Here is a 16778-nt window from a genome sequence, read left to right on the forward strand (position 1 = left end):
AACTATTGACAACTAACCGCGCTACTGTCTACTGTCATTCACTCGCATGTCATCAAGATCAAAAACGTCAACACTACAACAACAAAAAATAAATCATTACTTGAATTTTGTTTTTATTCAAATTGAAATGGTAAATAAAGTTTTTTCATGAATGTGTAAAAATCATGACTAAGGTCGTTGTGATTTTGTGTCTGATTTTCCATAACTTTGTCCAACTTGGGGCTGTGAACCATTGGATTGTCACTCAAACTGGAAAAGTCCAAGCGTTTGTAAGTTATATGTTTGCTGCAGTTTTGTTATTACATTTTACAAGCAAATATACCAAAATTCCGTTATCTCTTATCAAAGATATTTATAATTAAGTCCAAAAAGCTCCACTGTCACTCACTTTGTTGCTGTGTAGTTAACTTGCAATGTAGCAGAGTTTTTCTGGTATAAAAAAGCACTGTAATAAAGTGATTTGGTGATGGGTTCTTGGGTTTTATGTTTAAAGGCAGTTAGAACTCCTGAATGGGTTTTGCACATTGATTTTACTGTAACATGAAAAAATGTTGTGCAGAACTGCTGCACACAGTTGCTAAAGGTCTGAAAATATGCTTGCTTTGCTAAATCTTAATTAAGTAGAGAGTTGAAGAATGGCAATTCTCTTTGTGAAACACCACACTAGACCTAAGGTTGAACCTAGTGGAGAGCAACAACAACTGTCCACTCCAAAGCAAAGACCTTATTAGCCAAAAGGTAATATTGCCAGATTTTACTAAAGAAAACAAAACTTTGCAACCTATCCTACCTACTTTGTACCATCATTGTTTTATGGAGTGGTATTTGACAGTTACCATCATTGGGACAAATTTAAATATGTTCAAAATTGACCTATTAAAATGTAACATATCAAGCTATAAAGTACATTTTTGACATAGTATAACACTAATTTATACACTTTTCAAGTGATTGTTTTAGTTTAATAGCTCTGTTTGTAATAGATTAACTGAAACATACATTTGTATGCCAGAATTGTCTTCATAGACCTATAAACAAGCATTAAAGATAATAATATAATATGTAATAATGTTTTATAGTTTGATAGCCTCATGGAGTGGTATTTGACAGTTTCTAAGTTTATGACAAAATGAAATATAATTAAAATAACCAAATACCTACACATTAGGACTGTCCAATTTCTTTGTTTAACCATGTATATAGACAAATATTTGTGTTGCTTTAATGAGTAAATTTTGCCATTTGTGTAGTTTCGGATCCTTTTGGGTCTGGTCTAAACCTGGAAACTGGCAAATCTTTAAAACAATGGTCACTGCCTATTTATTATAATATAATTCTAATGGACGTTAGCAAATTTTACGAGTAAACACAAAGTTTATTTTGGAATTTTTCTTATGTTTTGTTTTTGAAATTTCAACTGTTTTCAAGAATTAGGGCCCTGGTACAACACTGTCCTGTATGAAAAGTAAATTTCAAGTCTAGACAATCATAAACAGAGATGGAGCCAGGGAATTACAAGGAAAATATTTTCTTACAAAAAAAGGCAATAGAAATGAACCAATGTAACAGAACCATAATAATTACCTATTACATACTAATATGTATTTATTATTATTTACTAGTAATATTATACATTGTATTTCTTTATTGAAATAATACTGAAACTGTAAATGACAGCCTGAGACGTTCCAGAATGACGTTTGAGACACTGTTTTGATTTTTTTAATAAATAATAAGAAAAGAGGCTATTTTCATTATGTGTGCAAAATCTGTCTACCCCAAAACCTGAAATTGTTGGGTTAACTTAGGTTAACTTTAGTCAGTTTGGATTTATTGCCCTAAAAGGTTATTTAAGGCAGAAATTCCCCCAAAACTGTTGTAAAAAACGAAACGAGTCCGTAACTCGGTTATTTGAAAAAATATCAAAAAAGTGTAATAAAGGAAGAGTTATAGGGAAATTATATTTTCTACAAGACTGCATCAGGGTACTTTTGCCCTAAAAGGTCATTTAAGAAAGATATTCCCTCAAAACTGTTTTAAAAAATTTAAGGAGTTCATATAACTCTGTGGACATGACAGTTATATTCTTGAATTCTGTTAATGTTGATTATAACAATGTTTTTAATGCATGTATAATACTAATTACTAATAGCGGAATGCACCAACGTATTTAAGCTAAGTTGTACTTTGATTCTGGCAGTTTTGAGGTCCAAAGATAAGGGTGTGCTTAAATATTTTAGTGTCAATTGGTCATAAATGTTATTTTCAGTAATAGTGATTTTAGTTTTACAAAATTCAGTTCAGTCAGTTTACCAAATAAAATAAAAAAATTAATTTTTTCAAAAGTTCTGCACAAAACTTTCTTTTAGGGGATGATCATATCCATTCTTAAGTATTACCACATTTATAATTAAATTGCAATAAGAAGTTGCAGCATTAACTATCTTAGACTTATTCTTATATCTCTAGCTGGATTCTCCGTTTGACTTGCGAAAACCAGACGACTTGCTCGCTCTGTTGGATCAGGAGAGCCGCAAAAACGACATCAACGACCTTTATGACGAGCTTCTTTCCCGCAAGAACGCAATAGAGAAGAAGTGGGTGGACATTGAGAAAAACTCAAACATTGGCTCCAAAGTCACCTCCGAAGATGTGGACTGTTTGGCCGCTGATAAGTTATATTCAGACCTGGATTTATATAACAACATTGCCATTAACGGCACTGAGAGAGGGATTGTTATATCAATACCCAAAAAGATGGACAAAGTTAAGGGTAATAATGAGCTGAAAACGCCTTTGTGTATGCAATTAACACCGGCCAGATGGTCGGAATCTTTGGTAAATAAAACCAACTTGGTGCTGAAACCTGAGGAAGCTTTGCGGAAGACTTTTATGCCAATGAAGTCACTCGATCAGTTTGGATATTATATTGTCAAGTCTTTAAAGGAAAATTCCACTTCTTGGGTGCATTACAATTTGGCTTCGTTTTACTGGAGGATCAAAGGAGAAGGTGATAAAGCTATAGATTGTTTGAAGCTAGCTATTCAGTTTGTAACTGGGTAAGTTTATTGGTGTTTTTGTTAAAAGCGCATTTAAATGAACTTGTTTTTGTTAGAAGTTTTCAAGACATACCCTTGCATAATCTAGCGGGAATTTTACACCAATCGCGGCACTCTAAAGAAGCCATACAAATATTAAACAGTGCAATCCAGTTTGCACCTAAAGAACCTAAACACTATTTCGCAATGGGTAACATATACGCCGCAATGCGTGAATTTAACAAATCCATAGCGGCTTACGAAAAATATTTGGAACTGGATCCTAGTAATAAAGACGCGGCCGGTAACAGACACGCCGTTTTGTGTTACTACAAATTAGAAACCGCTCTAACTAAATTCCAGAAGTAAGTAGGATGAATGTGATTGGCTCAAAGTAAACGAATTGAAATATAGCGATCTTCAAAACATTCTCTCAGAACTGCACGATTACCATAGTGTGCAACAGCAGTGGCTTCGTTTGCAGGAAAGGCTTATGTGGGAGACTGCGTCTTTTGATTATGAATACGAGGCAGTTGGTCCGGAAATTTTGAATTCGCCAAAAAAGGTTAGTATATTTAGAAATGGTCCGAGGTAATTGTTTCCACGAAGAACTGACGGGAAAACGCTAAATTATTTCTTTTATAAACGTTCTTAGAATTTGGAATATTTCTGAGAGCTGTATTATTATAATGATTTATGGTGATATTACAGTTATTAAGGACAAATCTTTAAAATTAATGAAAACTTTAAAATTGTATAAACAATGCGATTATCTCCATCTAATATACTTTGATAAAGCAATAATTGGAAACGAAATCAATATTTTCTTCTTTCTCAATCAATCAATTCTTTCTCTTTTTTTAATTTTTGGCCGATCTTAAAACTGTGCGTTTTTTTGCAGCTTTATAATATACATACCTATATATTCAATAGCTAACAACAATTGTGCGTAAAAAGGGTCATTACGTAACGGAAAACTATGCGTAATTTGCTATTTACATTGAGGTCGTAGGTAAACACAAAAAAACACAAGTAGGTAAACACAAGAAACGTCTATTTGGCATTTTATACTTTCACGTTATGAGTGAGTGGGTTTTGACAGTTACGACAGCTGTCACGTGACACAAGCATTAAAGTATTAAAGTATTTCTTAACGTCCCAATTGTCAAATTTGGCTCCATGGAGCTGTAAACACATCTTATAGTGAAATTCTTCAAAGAAACACATCTACTTGTCATTTTATACGTTAAAGTCGCTGGTGAGTGAGTTTTGACAGTTATGACATCTGTCACGTGACGCAAGCAAAGTAGTAAAGTGCTCCTTAACGTCCCAATTGTCAAATTTGTCTCCATGGAGCTGTAAATACAACTTACAGTGTAATTTCTCAAGGAAACACATCTACTTGTTATTTTATACTTTCAAGTCGCTGGTGATTGAGTTTTGACAGTTATGACAGCTGTCACGTGACGCAAGCAAACTAGTAAAGTGCTCTTTAACGTCCAAACTGTCAAATTTGTTTCCATAGAGCTGTAAACACAACTTACAGTGCCATTCCTCAAAAAAACACATTTACTTGTCATTTTATACTTTAAAGTCACTGGTGAGTGAGTTTTGATAGTTATGACAGCTGTCACGTGACGCAAGCAAACTAGTAAAGTGCTCTTTAACGTTCAAACTGTCAAATTTTTTTCCATGGAGCTGTTTATAATTCAAGCTTATTAGTTTTTACCTGTCAGAGACTTTTCAAAGCATGTAATTGGCCTTCTAAGGTCACGCGACTGTTTGGTTTACATTTCTATCATTCATTCATTCTTCTTTCTATTTCTTTTCTTGCAATTGGTCTACAGAGGTCACTGAAGAAAGGCTTTTGAGGCTTACAATCGGTCACGTGATTGTTGTTTATATTTTGGGGTTTTTCATGGTTTTTAGCTGAAATTTAAGCTAAAAAGCGTTTATCAAGCTTGCAAATTGACTTTCTAAGGTTACGTGACTGTTTTGTTTACATATCTAGCTTAATTTTTCCCTGCCAGAGGCTTTCGAAGCTTGCAATTGGTCTTGTGTTTGTAGTTCATGTTCTGAATGGCATTTTCATGGTTTTCAGATGAAATTTGGGTTGAAAAGCGTTTTGCAAGTTTGTTTGTTGTATTCGTAATTTTGATTTGATTTGAAGTGAATAATGTTCTGTTTTATCTTTAAAATCCGTTTTCCAAGTGGGTAATTATATTAGTTTCATTGCATTGTATGCATTTTAATATGTTTTATGTGTGATACTCTCATAAAAAAGAATATTACGTCACAGTCATGGTAATGTGGTCACTGCCAGTTCTCCTGGAATATATTTATATATTTGGCGGATATTTCAATTAACTGACTGTAAAACAGATTTTCTAATTATTTCGCAGGTACAGAGATGTATTAAGAGGAGTACGGGAGGTAAGCCTGTCATCTCGTGCGACTTTTACGAAAAAGCCCCCGAAGTGGACAAGTTAAATTTGCAAAGCTTGTTTCAAATTGTGGAAAATGAGAAGCAAAAACTTGTGGTGTCGCATCCTTTTCACCTAGAAAAAGACTTTTTATATCTCGATCAAACTGGTTTCAAAGATGAATTGTCTAAAATGGGTTATCCTAAGTTTCCAACCAGCATGCCCACTAAGAGTATGTGCACTGGATTTCTTTTTGGTTTTATTTTATAAAAATAATGTCCCGAAGGTAATCAGTACTTTGACGTTACTGGATGGCCAACAAAAGAAGATTGTACAGAGTGGAATTTAGCCTTAGAGGAGAAAGAAAACCTGCGTTTGCCAGTATTTCTTCCACCTGACAACAAAGGTTACATGTAAGCAATTCCTTATGGTATTCACTTGTGGGTAATAAAAAAACAAATTTAAGGTTGAAAAAAGCGCTTACTGACGATTTAGGTCTACCCCAAGGAACCCAACATAACTTACCTTGGTATCCTCCACTGTGCGAAGGAGAAAACATTAATGGCGAAAAGTTTGTTGCCGTAACGGAAAAGCACTTGCTTGATATGGAAGTAGAAGTTCCGGACTATTTGAGAAAACAGTTTTTAAATTATGTTAATGATGGAAACTCGGAAGAACATGAAATCGGCCAACGAATAATCAGTGCAATGGACAAGGTGAGTCAAACTTAGAGACATTTGTATCAAATTTAGTGTACACCCAATTACGAAATTAGGAAGAAATTAAGTTGAGAAGATTTGCTGGTTTGTCATTTGGCAGAATTTCTTTTAAGCTCCTGTATACGGGGTAATTTATAAATTTTCATTTCCTTGAAGAATACAGGGTGTGTCCCACGACAAAATACATCGATCGATATAAGATCCAACTAAATTGAATGTCACAACACTTCCGGTTTTACCGGAAGTAGGTACCAACTTGCTTATTTTAAATGGAACACCCTGATGTATTATATTTTTGAGTACTCCCTAATTTCAAATATTTTTCCAGTATCATAACCTAGAATTATCTGCAACGGTTTTCGAGATATTGACGTTTGAAAAATGACATTTTTAGATTTTGAAGTGTTGTGACTTTTCTGTAGTTCGTTCCACCCCAACGAAATTGTAGCCGCGCTCTATTGAGAGTTTCAGGACGTTTTTCACCTTAATCTAATTTTTGACAGTTGAATGATGACGTATGATGTGTCTAGTGTCAGCTGTCAAAAATTACTTACGTTACTTTAGAGAATCACACACCCATTATCACCACCGTTATTTCGGCGATGAGCGGGATGCCATACTGCCAACAATTTGACATTTGTTACTACAACCGTATTTATGGGGATCACGTGACTATTTCCAACTTTTAGGTGTTGGGCACGTGTTTCACTCTGTAATTTTCTTAATTGATAAAGCAAAATTACTGGATATACAGGGTGAGTTATACTTTACCATTCCTGAAAAATGGCGATTCCTAAATGAAAATTTGTAATTTTGGGGAATGTCTGAAAATTGGTTTAGTTGTAAAAGTGACATTAACGTGTTTCACCCTGTATCTCCTTTTCTTTAAGAAGTAGAATTCTGAAAAAAATACGGAATATACAGGGTGAGTCACTTCTGGAAAAATTGCTGTTCTAAATGAAAATTTCTAATTTTGGGGAATGTTTGAAAATTGGTTTTAACGGTCAAAGTGACGCTAAAGCGTTTCACCCTGTATCTTCCTTAATTGGAAAAGTAAAATTTTGAAAAAATTACAGAATATACAGGGTGAGTTACTTTACCATTCCTGAAAAATGGCGGATCTAAATAAAAATTTGTTTAGTTGTAAAAGTGACATGAACGTGTTTCACCCTGTATCTCCTTTAATTCAAGGACTAAAGTTCTAAAAAAATTACAGTATATGCAAGAGTGAGTCACTTAACTATTCCAGAAAAAATGCCAAATTCTCAATCGGTGATTTTGAGAAATTTTTGAAATTTGGTTCAGCTGTACAGGGTGCTGCATTTTCGATGGTTTTACGGGGTACAGAGAAAACGGTAATAGATAGAAAAAAGTAGCATACGTGTTCTGATCTCTTTTTCTGAGCTGAGATGACTGGCGAAAAGTGGGCGGCGCAAACTTCTTTTGTTTCAAAGATACGTGGGGCTTTTGAAAATTGGCTATTTTGGAACCTCCTCTGTATTTCATTTGCTATTAAAGTTATTAAAAAAGGAAAAACGGTTTCCGCTAGAAGTTTTGACGTAGAATCCAATGGCGTAGTCAGTTTTTTTCTATTCCGTTTAGTTTCTGACATATGACATTAAGTTACATTTTTTAAATGGAACATTCTATATATTTTTACGTCATTTAATTCTGTTGATTTTTACCTTTTCAACGGTGTATTACAACATTTAAGTTTGTAGAGGTTAATCCTGTTATTTTAAAAAAAGACCTTTGCTAAGCTAAAAGGCCAATATCTAAAATACCAAACGAATTCGGAAATAAAAAAAACTAACACATCAGAAAATTAAATATTTTTAATAAATCTTATTAAAAATCTAAGTTACAAACAGTTCTACCGTCACTTTAATAAGAAAAGTGGCCATTTCTATTTTCTACTATTTTTAAGGTAAAAGTTGAAAAAACTGTTTATAAACGACATGTAACATATTAATAAGAACATAGCCAAATTTTACTTCGACTGTGGATATTGGTATACATATTATTTAGCACTTTTTTGTTAAGGAAACGCTTTTTTTCTAATTACCAAAATTAATGTTTACAAACTTATATGTTTTAATACACCGTTGAAAAAGTAAAAATCAACAGAATTAAATGAACTAAAAATATATAGGGTGTTCCATTTAAAAAAATATAACTTACTGTCATATGTCAGAAACTAAACGTAATAGAAAAAAACTGATGACGCCATTGAATTCTACGTCAAAACTTCTACCGGAAACCGTTTTTCCTTTTTTGATAACTTTAATAGCAAATGAAATACAGAGGAGGTTCAGGACACTAACGTGTATCACAATAGATCTCTAAAAATTATGTTAATAATTAACTTTACCTCATTTAGATTAGGTTAGGTTAAACCGGAAGTTACAGAAAGATGAAATGAAAATAATTTTAAAATATACCACCCATCGAATTTCTCTTAATTCCAAATTTTTGTATTGAATCAAATTAATATTTGATTCTAATAAACTTTTAATGAACGGTTTGGGTGGTTAACGTTTTTCACACGAAATGGTTAAAATTCCATTGAAATTATATTTTGTAGTAGCTTTATGTTATTTATTTATTAACATTGTTAAATATAACGTAGTAAATTAGTTAAAAACAAGTAATTTTACCGTAGAAAACCGCTCCAAAATGGGTTCTAGCCACATTAGCCAGTTTATATTGGAGGGTTCGTGGCAATACACGCAAAGCATTGGACTGTTTGGACATGGCTTTCCAAAACACTCCAAAAGACCACACTGATGTTGTTTTGGTGTCTTTAGGTTCAACCATGTACTTGTTAGGACTTAAAGTATTTTTAAAGTTACTCTGCTTGTCCTTCAATATTAATGAATCACAATTTTAGGAACAGTCCCTAAAGTTTGCCACCCTCGCTTTCAAAATCAATTACATCGAACCTGCGACAAATTTCCTGTTGGGATTACTACATTACGAAAACAATAACCCTTTGCTAGCCATGTATTACATGAAAAACGCTTTGCGGGTAGATCCGTATTATTACGGCGGTTTAACAGAGAAACTTTTGAAAACATGGGCTTGTAGAGTAAAATTAGGGATTGGTTAGTAAGCAAAACGCATTGAAATCAAGCTGTTTTTAATTAACTTTCATTTTTAAAGGTGCGAAAGTGTTAAAGACAGTTCAAGACGAAAAACAACCGCATTGTTTCCATTCCGAGTCAAATAATAACTTTTGCCAGGATGGAAACTATCGAGGTGAAACTATTCAGTGTTTCAAGTCTGAAAATCGAGTCGGGGAGGGGATGCAACATTCCCAAACTGAGAATTGCAAAGATAAAGCTTTGAAAAGTTTAGGTTAGTTTTTTTCGGTGATTTCTTGCAGTTTGGTTTTTCTCATTGTAACAAAAATGAAGGTCAACAAATTATGGCGTCTTTACTGGCTGCTGAAAGTCGGGATGAGGATGGATCTAACCCGGAAATTGATCTCAAAGACTCTAAAAGTGGGTCTTATTACCCCCACGTTCATCACCATGTGCACATGGGATTATCTTTGGGAGCTGAGCATTTCTTGAACGAGTACAACAAGGTTGGCGATTTTTACGGTACGTTTTTTGTTTTTATTTTGCGTATTTGATATGTTTAACGGTATAGAAATGAAGAGTGAAAAGGGACAGAATCCGCTTTTCAGAAAAAGCGCCATTTTAAGTTCTTTACCTAAATTTTACTGTTTTGTAGCTTGTAGTTGTTTGGAAGGAATAGTAGTTTTAATTTTTCCATTTGTGGTGTTTTGGAACGATAAGTATGAGTTTTTTGCTCATAATTTACTAGGGAATGGTAAAGATTTTTTAAAGTTAATAATTTATGACAAAATAAACTTCTCGTCAAAAAGAATAGCAAATTTTAGCTTATTTTTCAACTCTTTTTTTCTTCAAATTGATTGACTCTATTTTAAGAATTTGTTTGACAATTAAAAGGTATTTTTTTCTCTTTCTGATGACCTAAATAATCTTGTTGAAAGACGTTTCCAGTTTAGTGATAAAGGGCCGTTTACAAATTTTATTTCAATATTTCAAAAATGGAGTTATTTTTACTTTTTTTGCTTTTAATTTAATCATTTCTTTAAAGCTTTTGTGGAAAAAGAAGTTGATATGATAAAACTATTCAATTTAAGTGTGTTATACAGGGTGACCCAAAAAAAACTCATCAAATTTCAAAAAGGTGTTAATTTTAATATCTCTTTATTCAAATTCAATAATTTCTTAAAGTTTTTTAAAAATTACACTTAAAACTACTTAATTTAATTGAAAAGAAGTAGTCCATATTCCCACAGTGGAATAGTGAGTGTAAGTGAAAGTAAATATAAACCAAATTGCAATTTTATATTTTTTTACACTATTAGCTTTGATTCTTAATAACTCCTTTATTTGCCAATCTACACATAGAGGGCAGTGTAGACAAAAAGTAGCCAAGACTCTAAGGTTTCCAAAAATATGCCTACATGCGATCAGGGCCTATACAGTTTGCCCGCCAGAGGGCGTCAAAGTTGAAAATAGTAGTTGAGTTACCCTGTATGCAATTTCAGTGGAAATTTTACCGTTCAAAATGCAGATTCGCTTTGTTTGAGGGATTTTGAGTCGTTTTTGTTTTCACACAAGTTAAACATTTGTTTTGAGCAAAAAAAATTATCAAAATTTAAAAAAAGATTGTTGTTTTTTCCTATTCTGGATGGGGGAAAAAAACCTTGATCACCTTGAGGTAGTCTAATTGGTTTTTAATTTTAGAAGGGAGAAAAGGGTTTTCTCCCTTCTAAAATCAAAACCCGGTTTAGTAATCAGATGTCAAAAGAGTCAGACATCAAACGGGGTGCCGGACGGACGTCACATTACACTTTTTAAAACATTTTTTGGTCACAAATTTAGAAAGTTTGTTAAAAAATTAAGAAAGCTTCCCTAATGGCGTCGTAGTCAGTGGGGCAGGAAAATACCTTTTTCTAATTGTGGCATATAAAGTGACACTTTTCAAAACTGATTAGAGTGACAAAACGTTTTACTTTTTGTCGTGGTTCTGACACGTATAACCAAAATAATAGTTATTTATACAACAAGTGACTTAAACCATTTTTTATTCACGAAAAGAACAATTAGGCTCACGAGCATAGCGAGCTATAGCGAATAATTGACTAATAATAGAACGAAATTTAATAAAACAATAAATCAGACAATTTGGTAAAAAAAATTACCTAAAAACGGGACTACATTTACTGTTATTATGACTAAAAATATGGGTAGGTCCTTAGACTGTTTTAGCTAATTGACAAAAGATAAAATGTCTCTTATACAAACAAAAAATATTGTATAAAACACGTGATTTAAATCTTTCTATTCACTTGTCATATTCCAGTTTCTCTGGATATTAACGCTAATCCAGAAAACGACCAAAGACTCCACATCTACGACAAGTACGGCACATACGCGTTGTCTACTTCGGTGTGTCAGAGTGGTAACTTATTAGGTTCGTTGAAGTATTCGCAAATGTGGGATTTTGTAATAGACAATATGTTTGAGTAAGTTTTTTATTTTACGCCATTACCGTACCGTTTTTGAGTGCATTTGTGGTAATTTCAGTATAAGTCCTTACATGTTGACAACGGCTAAAAGCGCGAAAGATAATCAAAAACCGTACTGTATGCAAGTGCTAAATCCGCACATGCCGTACGGCTTGAACGAGTTGACCCTCAAAATTTTGGCTCTAAAACTTCCGAACGTTCCCGAAAAGGACCTGGCAGAGATGTTACAGTTGATATGCGGATCTTCTAAGTCCAGTATGAGGGAGTTGGGACCCAAAATTTCAAAAGCGCTTTCTGCGGTAAGTTTGCAGCTGAATTATTTTAATTGTTTGACAAAAACTCAACAACAATAAATGTTTTTTTTATTTTTTAAACAAAAAAATATTACCCAGCATATTTCTAAAACTGAGTAAACTGTTAACCACTATAATTGGTAATAACACCTAACAGTACCCCCTAATTTTCTAAATTACCACAACTGGAGATTCTAAAAAAGCTTTTTTGGTTTCAATTTTTTTTTATTTCGAAAATCACTCTTAATTTTGTCAAACTTACCGTCCTACGCCCATTTTCCAAATGTACGATGCAGATGATGATCAAGTGGCTTCAGCCCTTGCACGAGCTGTAGCTTGTAAAGCTAGCAACCCAAAATCGTTTCGCAAAATCTTCTATAAAGCGGTTGGAGACAGCCCCAGTTGCTATGCACACGAAATTGACTTATTCGACGTCTCTGCAGATGCATATTATCACTCAGAATGTGTGTTGCTCAAGGCCTTAGAGCCTCAATAGCATTTAGAGGTTTATGTATCATTCAAAATGGTCCTAGAGGCCCCTGGCAATTTAAAACAGTTCCGGGAATGTTTAAGACAGTTGTACAGGGCTTTGTACTTTTTCAGACAGTCTCCAGTAGCATTTAGAGGTCTTTGTCATATGAAAATCAGTCCTCAAGGCCTTTGACACTTTAAAACAAGTCTGGGAAGGTTTAAGAACCTTGTAGAGGGCTCTGACGGTTTTTAAAAGGTTCTCAACGGCATTTAGAGGTTTATGGAACTTTCAAATTGGTCCTGAAGGCCTCTGGCAATTTAAAACAGTTCTGGGTCTGTTGTACAGGGCTTTGTACTTTTTCAGAAAGTTTCCAGTAGAATTTAGAGGTCTTTGACATATTAAAATCAGTCCTCAAGGCCTTTGACACTTTAAAACAAGTCTGGGAAGGTTTAACACACTTGTAGAGGCCTCTGGCGCTTTTTAGAAGGTTCTCAATAGCATTTAGAGGTTTATGGAACTTTCAAATTGCTCCTAAAGGCCTCTGGCATTTTAAAACAGTTCTGGAACTGTTGCACAGGACTTTGTATTTTTTTAGAAAGTTTGCATTAGCATTTTGAGGTCTTTGACATATGAAAATCAGTCCTCAAAGCCTTTGACACTTTAAAACAAGTCTAGGAAGGTTTAAGACACTTGTAGAGGCCTCTGGCGCTTTTTACAAGGTTCTCAATAGCATTTAGAGGTTTATGGAACCTTCAAATTGGTTCTGAAGGCCTCTGGCAATTTAAAACAGTTCTGGGACTATTGTACAGGACTTTGTACTTTTTCAGAAAGTTTCCAGTAGCATTTTGAGGTCTTTGACATATGAAAATTAATCCTCAAGGTCTTTGACACTTTAAAACAAGTCTAGGAAGGTTTAAGACACTTGTAGAGGACTCTGACGGTTTTTAGAATATTCTCAATAGCATTTAGAGGTTTATGGAACTTTCAAATTGGTCCTGAAGGCCTCTGGCAATTTAAAACAATTCTGAGAAACTTTAAGACAATTGTAGAGGGCTCTGGATTTTTTCAGAAAGTTGTCAGTAGCATTTAGAGGTCTTTGACATATTAAAATCAGTCTTCAAAGCCTTTGACACTTTAAATCAAGTCTAGGAAGGTTTAAGACACTTGTAGAGGCCTCTGGCCCTTTTTCGAAGGTTCTAAATAGCATTTAGAGGGTTATGGAACTTTCAAATTGGTTCTGTAGGCCTCTGGCATTTTAAAACAGTTCTGGGACTGTTGCGCAGTACTTTGTACTTTTTCAGAAAGTTTCCAGTAGAATTTAGAGGTCTTTGACATATGAAAATCAGTCCTCAAGGCCTTTGACACTTTAAAACAAGTCTGGGAAGGTTTAACACACTTGTAGAGGCCTCTGGCGCTTTTTAGAAGGTTCTCAATAGCATTTAGAGGTTTATGGAACTTTCAAATTGCTCCTTAAGGCCTCTGGCATTTTAAAACAGTTCTGGAACTGTTGCACAGGACTTTGTATTTTTTTTAGAAAGTTTGCAGTAGCATTTTGAGGTCTTTGACATATGAAAATCAGTCCTCAAAGCCTTTGACACTTTAAAACAAGTCTAGGAAGGTTTCAGACACTTGTAGAGGCCTCTGGCGCTTTTTACAAGGTTCTCAATAGCATTTAGAGGTTTATGGAACTTTCAAATTGGTTCTGAAGGCCTCTGGCAATTTAAAACAGTTCTGGGACTATTGTACAGGACTTTATACTTTTTCAGAAAGTTTCCAGTAGAATTTAGAGGTCTTTGACATATGAAAATCAGTCCTCAAAGCCTTTGACACTTTAAAACAAGTCTAGGAAGGTTTAAGACACTTGTAGAGGCCTCTGGCGCTTTTTACAAGGTTCTCAATAGCATTTAGAGGTTTATGGAACTTTCAAATTGGTTCTGAAGGCCTCTGGCAATTTAAAACAGTTCTGGGACTATTGTACAGGACTTTGTACTTTTTCAGAAAGTTTCCAGTAGCATTTTGAGGTCTTTGACATATGAAAATTAATCCTCAAGGTCTTTGACACTTTAAAACAAGTCTAGGAAGGTTTAAGACACTTGTAGAGGGCTCTGACGGTTTTTAGAATATTCTCAATAGCATTTAGAGGTTTATGGAACTTTCAAATTGGTCCTGAAGACCTCTGGCAATTTAAAACAGTTCTGGGAAAGTTTAAGACAGTTTTAAAGGGCTTTGTAACTTTTCAGAAAGTTTCCGGTAACATTTAGAGCTTAATAGCATTTAGAGGTCTGTGGATCATTCAAAATGGTCCTAGAGGACTCTCAATGTAAAACTTTGGAGGTTACATCCAAGAAGAGGGGAATGACGTAGTAATGTGTGTTTCGTCCCAGGAGCTGCCTTTGGACTCGTCAGTAAGGCTTGGCAGCCCCTTGCTTTATACACACGTCAGTATGCGACGTGGAACTTATATAAGTACTTATCTACTGTGTTGGAATGACGGCGTGATATTGGAGAATTAGAACTGTATTGCTGGATGCATATTTGTGAGAGACAGTATTTGCAAGGCATGTCGCCCACAAAACAGTTTTGTGAAATTTTAAGACAGTTGTAGAGGGCTCTGGGGCTTTTTACAGAAAGTTCTCAGTAGTCTTTAGAGGTCTTTGGAGCATTCAAAACGGTCCTAGAGGTCTCTGACAATTTAAAGCATCTCCGGGAAGACTTAAGACTTGTAGTTTCTGGTAATTTAGATCAATTCTTTAATTTTAAACTCTGCAGAAACCATAGTATATGACATACCAATCAAAGTTTATATACTGTTGGATTAGATTTCGGAATGCTTAAAGCATCTGAAACCCGTTTAGCGGTAAAAATGTTTTTGTACTCACTTTTTACTTACTACTACCTGAACGGCATTTTTGCACATAACTGCTTTACAAAACTGATAAAATAATCTGACATTTCTGTTCAAAAGCTTCTTTCTCATGATTGAAATTCAAAATTTTTGTCGAAAATAACTTTCGAATCAAAAAACAAAACAATTTCTTCTGCTCCCAAGTTATTTTCAGTATTCTTTTCGTTATTTAGGACGAAACCAACTGGCAACTGTTAATGGCCTCAGCAATATACTGGATAGTATACGGTAACACTGAACAGGCTGTGGTTTGCATTAGGGGTGCCGTTACCAAGGTTCCCCTCGCTCAATTGGACATTCCGCTGATTTTTCTCAGTCACTTGCTGGGAAAGTAAGTTAAAAACTAACCGAACAAGTCAGTAAGTAAATCACCTTTTGTTGCAGTGTTGGTTTGTTAGATGAAGGACTGAAAATTGCTCATTTTGCTTTAAGTCAAAACCCCAAAAGTATTTGGAATCACTTTAGACTTGCCGAGATGTACATTAAAATGGTTGTTTGTTTTGTTACTTATTTTTTTATTTAAATTATTCTACTTTTTTTGCAGAATAAATTTGAGGATACCGTGCCATATTTAAGGGCTTGTCTGCTTTTAAATGATAAATTTGACGTGGCAAGGTTACGGTTGAAAGCCGTACTGTGTAAACTGCTTTTCGAAGACGGTTACAGTCATGGCGGTATCACCGCTAAAATTGTTGATTAATTAAAGATTTGAATGGTTACAGATCAATAAAATGAATCTCACGAATTTAACTTGTTTATTACGTGTTGTGACTAGAATATTGTATCTTCCGTGACAGACAGGTGTACCTTATTGAATATTTAATTGTGACAGTGCATTTTTTTCACCGAAATTTATTGGTGTATTTTAATAAACGTGTCTATTTTTCCTAAATGTGATAAAATATATGTCTACTACAGTGTTTTTTCTGATTTATTATAAAAAAAACCTTTTTGATTAATTTCTAGAAGGGAAAACTGTTGTAACATCTCTAACTGCAATTTAACATCTTTAAGAAAGCCAAATAGGTTTTCAGTCTCAAAGAATTTTTTTTTCAAGAAAATAAAGAAAATTTATTTATTTAAATTATGGAAAAGGTACATTTTTGTAGGGATGTCAAGTGTTTACCATTATAGTTAGTGTTAGTAGGATTGTATGTAGTTATTAAGAAAATTAACAGTATTACTTGATGAACTTCAAAGGAGGTGAAAAAGGTGGTACGTGGAGGTAGAAGGTGGGAAAAAAGGTTTTTTTGTTTTGGTTGTTGATTGTCAAGAGAGACTTTTAATGAGAGCTGGAAAGTCAGTTTTCTAAAAAATTCGAGCAAAAATCAGACTATTGAAGATCCGGGACACTTAGAA

The 16778-nt window shown here is 34.1% G+C and overlaps 1 protein-coding gene across 2 annotated transcripts; it reads left to right on the plus strand.

Moving 5' to 3' along the window:
• The first annotated feature begins 49 nt into the window (after positions 1-49).
• LOC145735111 (tetratricopeptide repeat protein 17) lies at positions 50-16341 on the plus strand. 2 transcript variants are annotated; one of them, XM_081988856.1, is made up of 16 exons: positions 50-269; positions 2470-3059; positions 3116-3403; positions 3453-3603; positions 5441-5693; positions 5748-5874; positions 5928-6177; positions 8843-9016; positions 9071-9284; positions 9343-9537; positions 9597-9785; positions 11584-11746; positions 11808-12048; positions 15593-15750; positions 15804-15909; positions 15964-16341. In XM_081988856.1, exons 1-16 carry the CDS (start codon positions 165-167, stop codon positions 16117-16119), a joined length of 3360 nt encoding a protein of 1119 aa, XP_081844982.1. In that variant the 5' UTR covers positions 50-164; the 3' UTR covers positions 16120-16341. The 2 variants fall into 2 exon arrangements, with proteins under 2 accessions (XP_081844982.1, XP_081844983.1); XM_081988857.1 differs by having other exon boundaries at positions 3119-3403.
• The last annotated feature ends 437 nt before the right edge of the window (positions 16342-16778 follow it).

This window comes from Ips typographus, linkage group LG11 (assembly GCF_016097725.1).
Source record: "Ips typographus isolate SLU linkage group LG11, UJ_Ityp_2.0, whole genome shotgun sequence".
In the NCBI taxonomy this organism is placed as follows: Eukaryota; Metazoa; Arthropoda; class Insecta; order Coleoptera; family Curculionidae; genus Ips; species Ips typographus.

What these genes read in the sequence shown, in the direction of transcription:
- LOC145735111 (XM_081988856.1), top strand. Translation starts at nt 165, where the DNA reads ATGACTAAGGTCGTTGTGATTTTGTGTCTGATTTTCCATAACTTTGTC. An exon ending in GCTATTCAGTTTGTAACTGG is followed by an intron (nt 3,060 to 3,115) that starts GTAAGTTTATTG and finishes TGTTTTTGTTAG; the next exon opens with AAGTTTTCAAGACATACCCT. An exon ending in CAAGGTTGGCGATTTTTACG is followed by an intron (nt 9,786 to 11,583) that starts GTACGTTTTTTG and finishes GTCATATTCCAG; the next exon opens with TTTCTCTGGATATTAACGCT.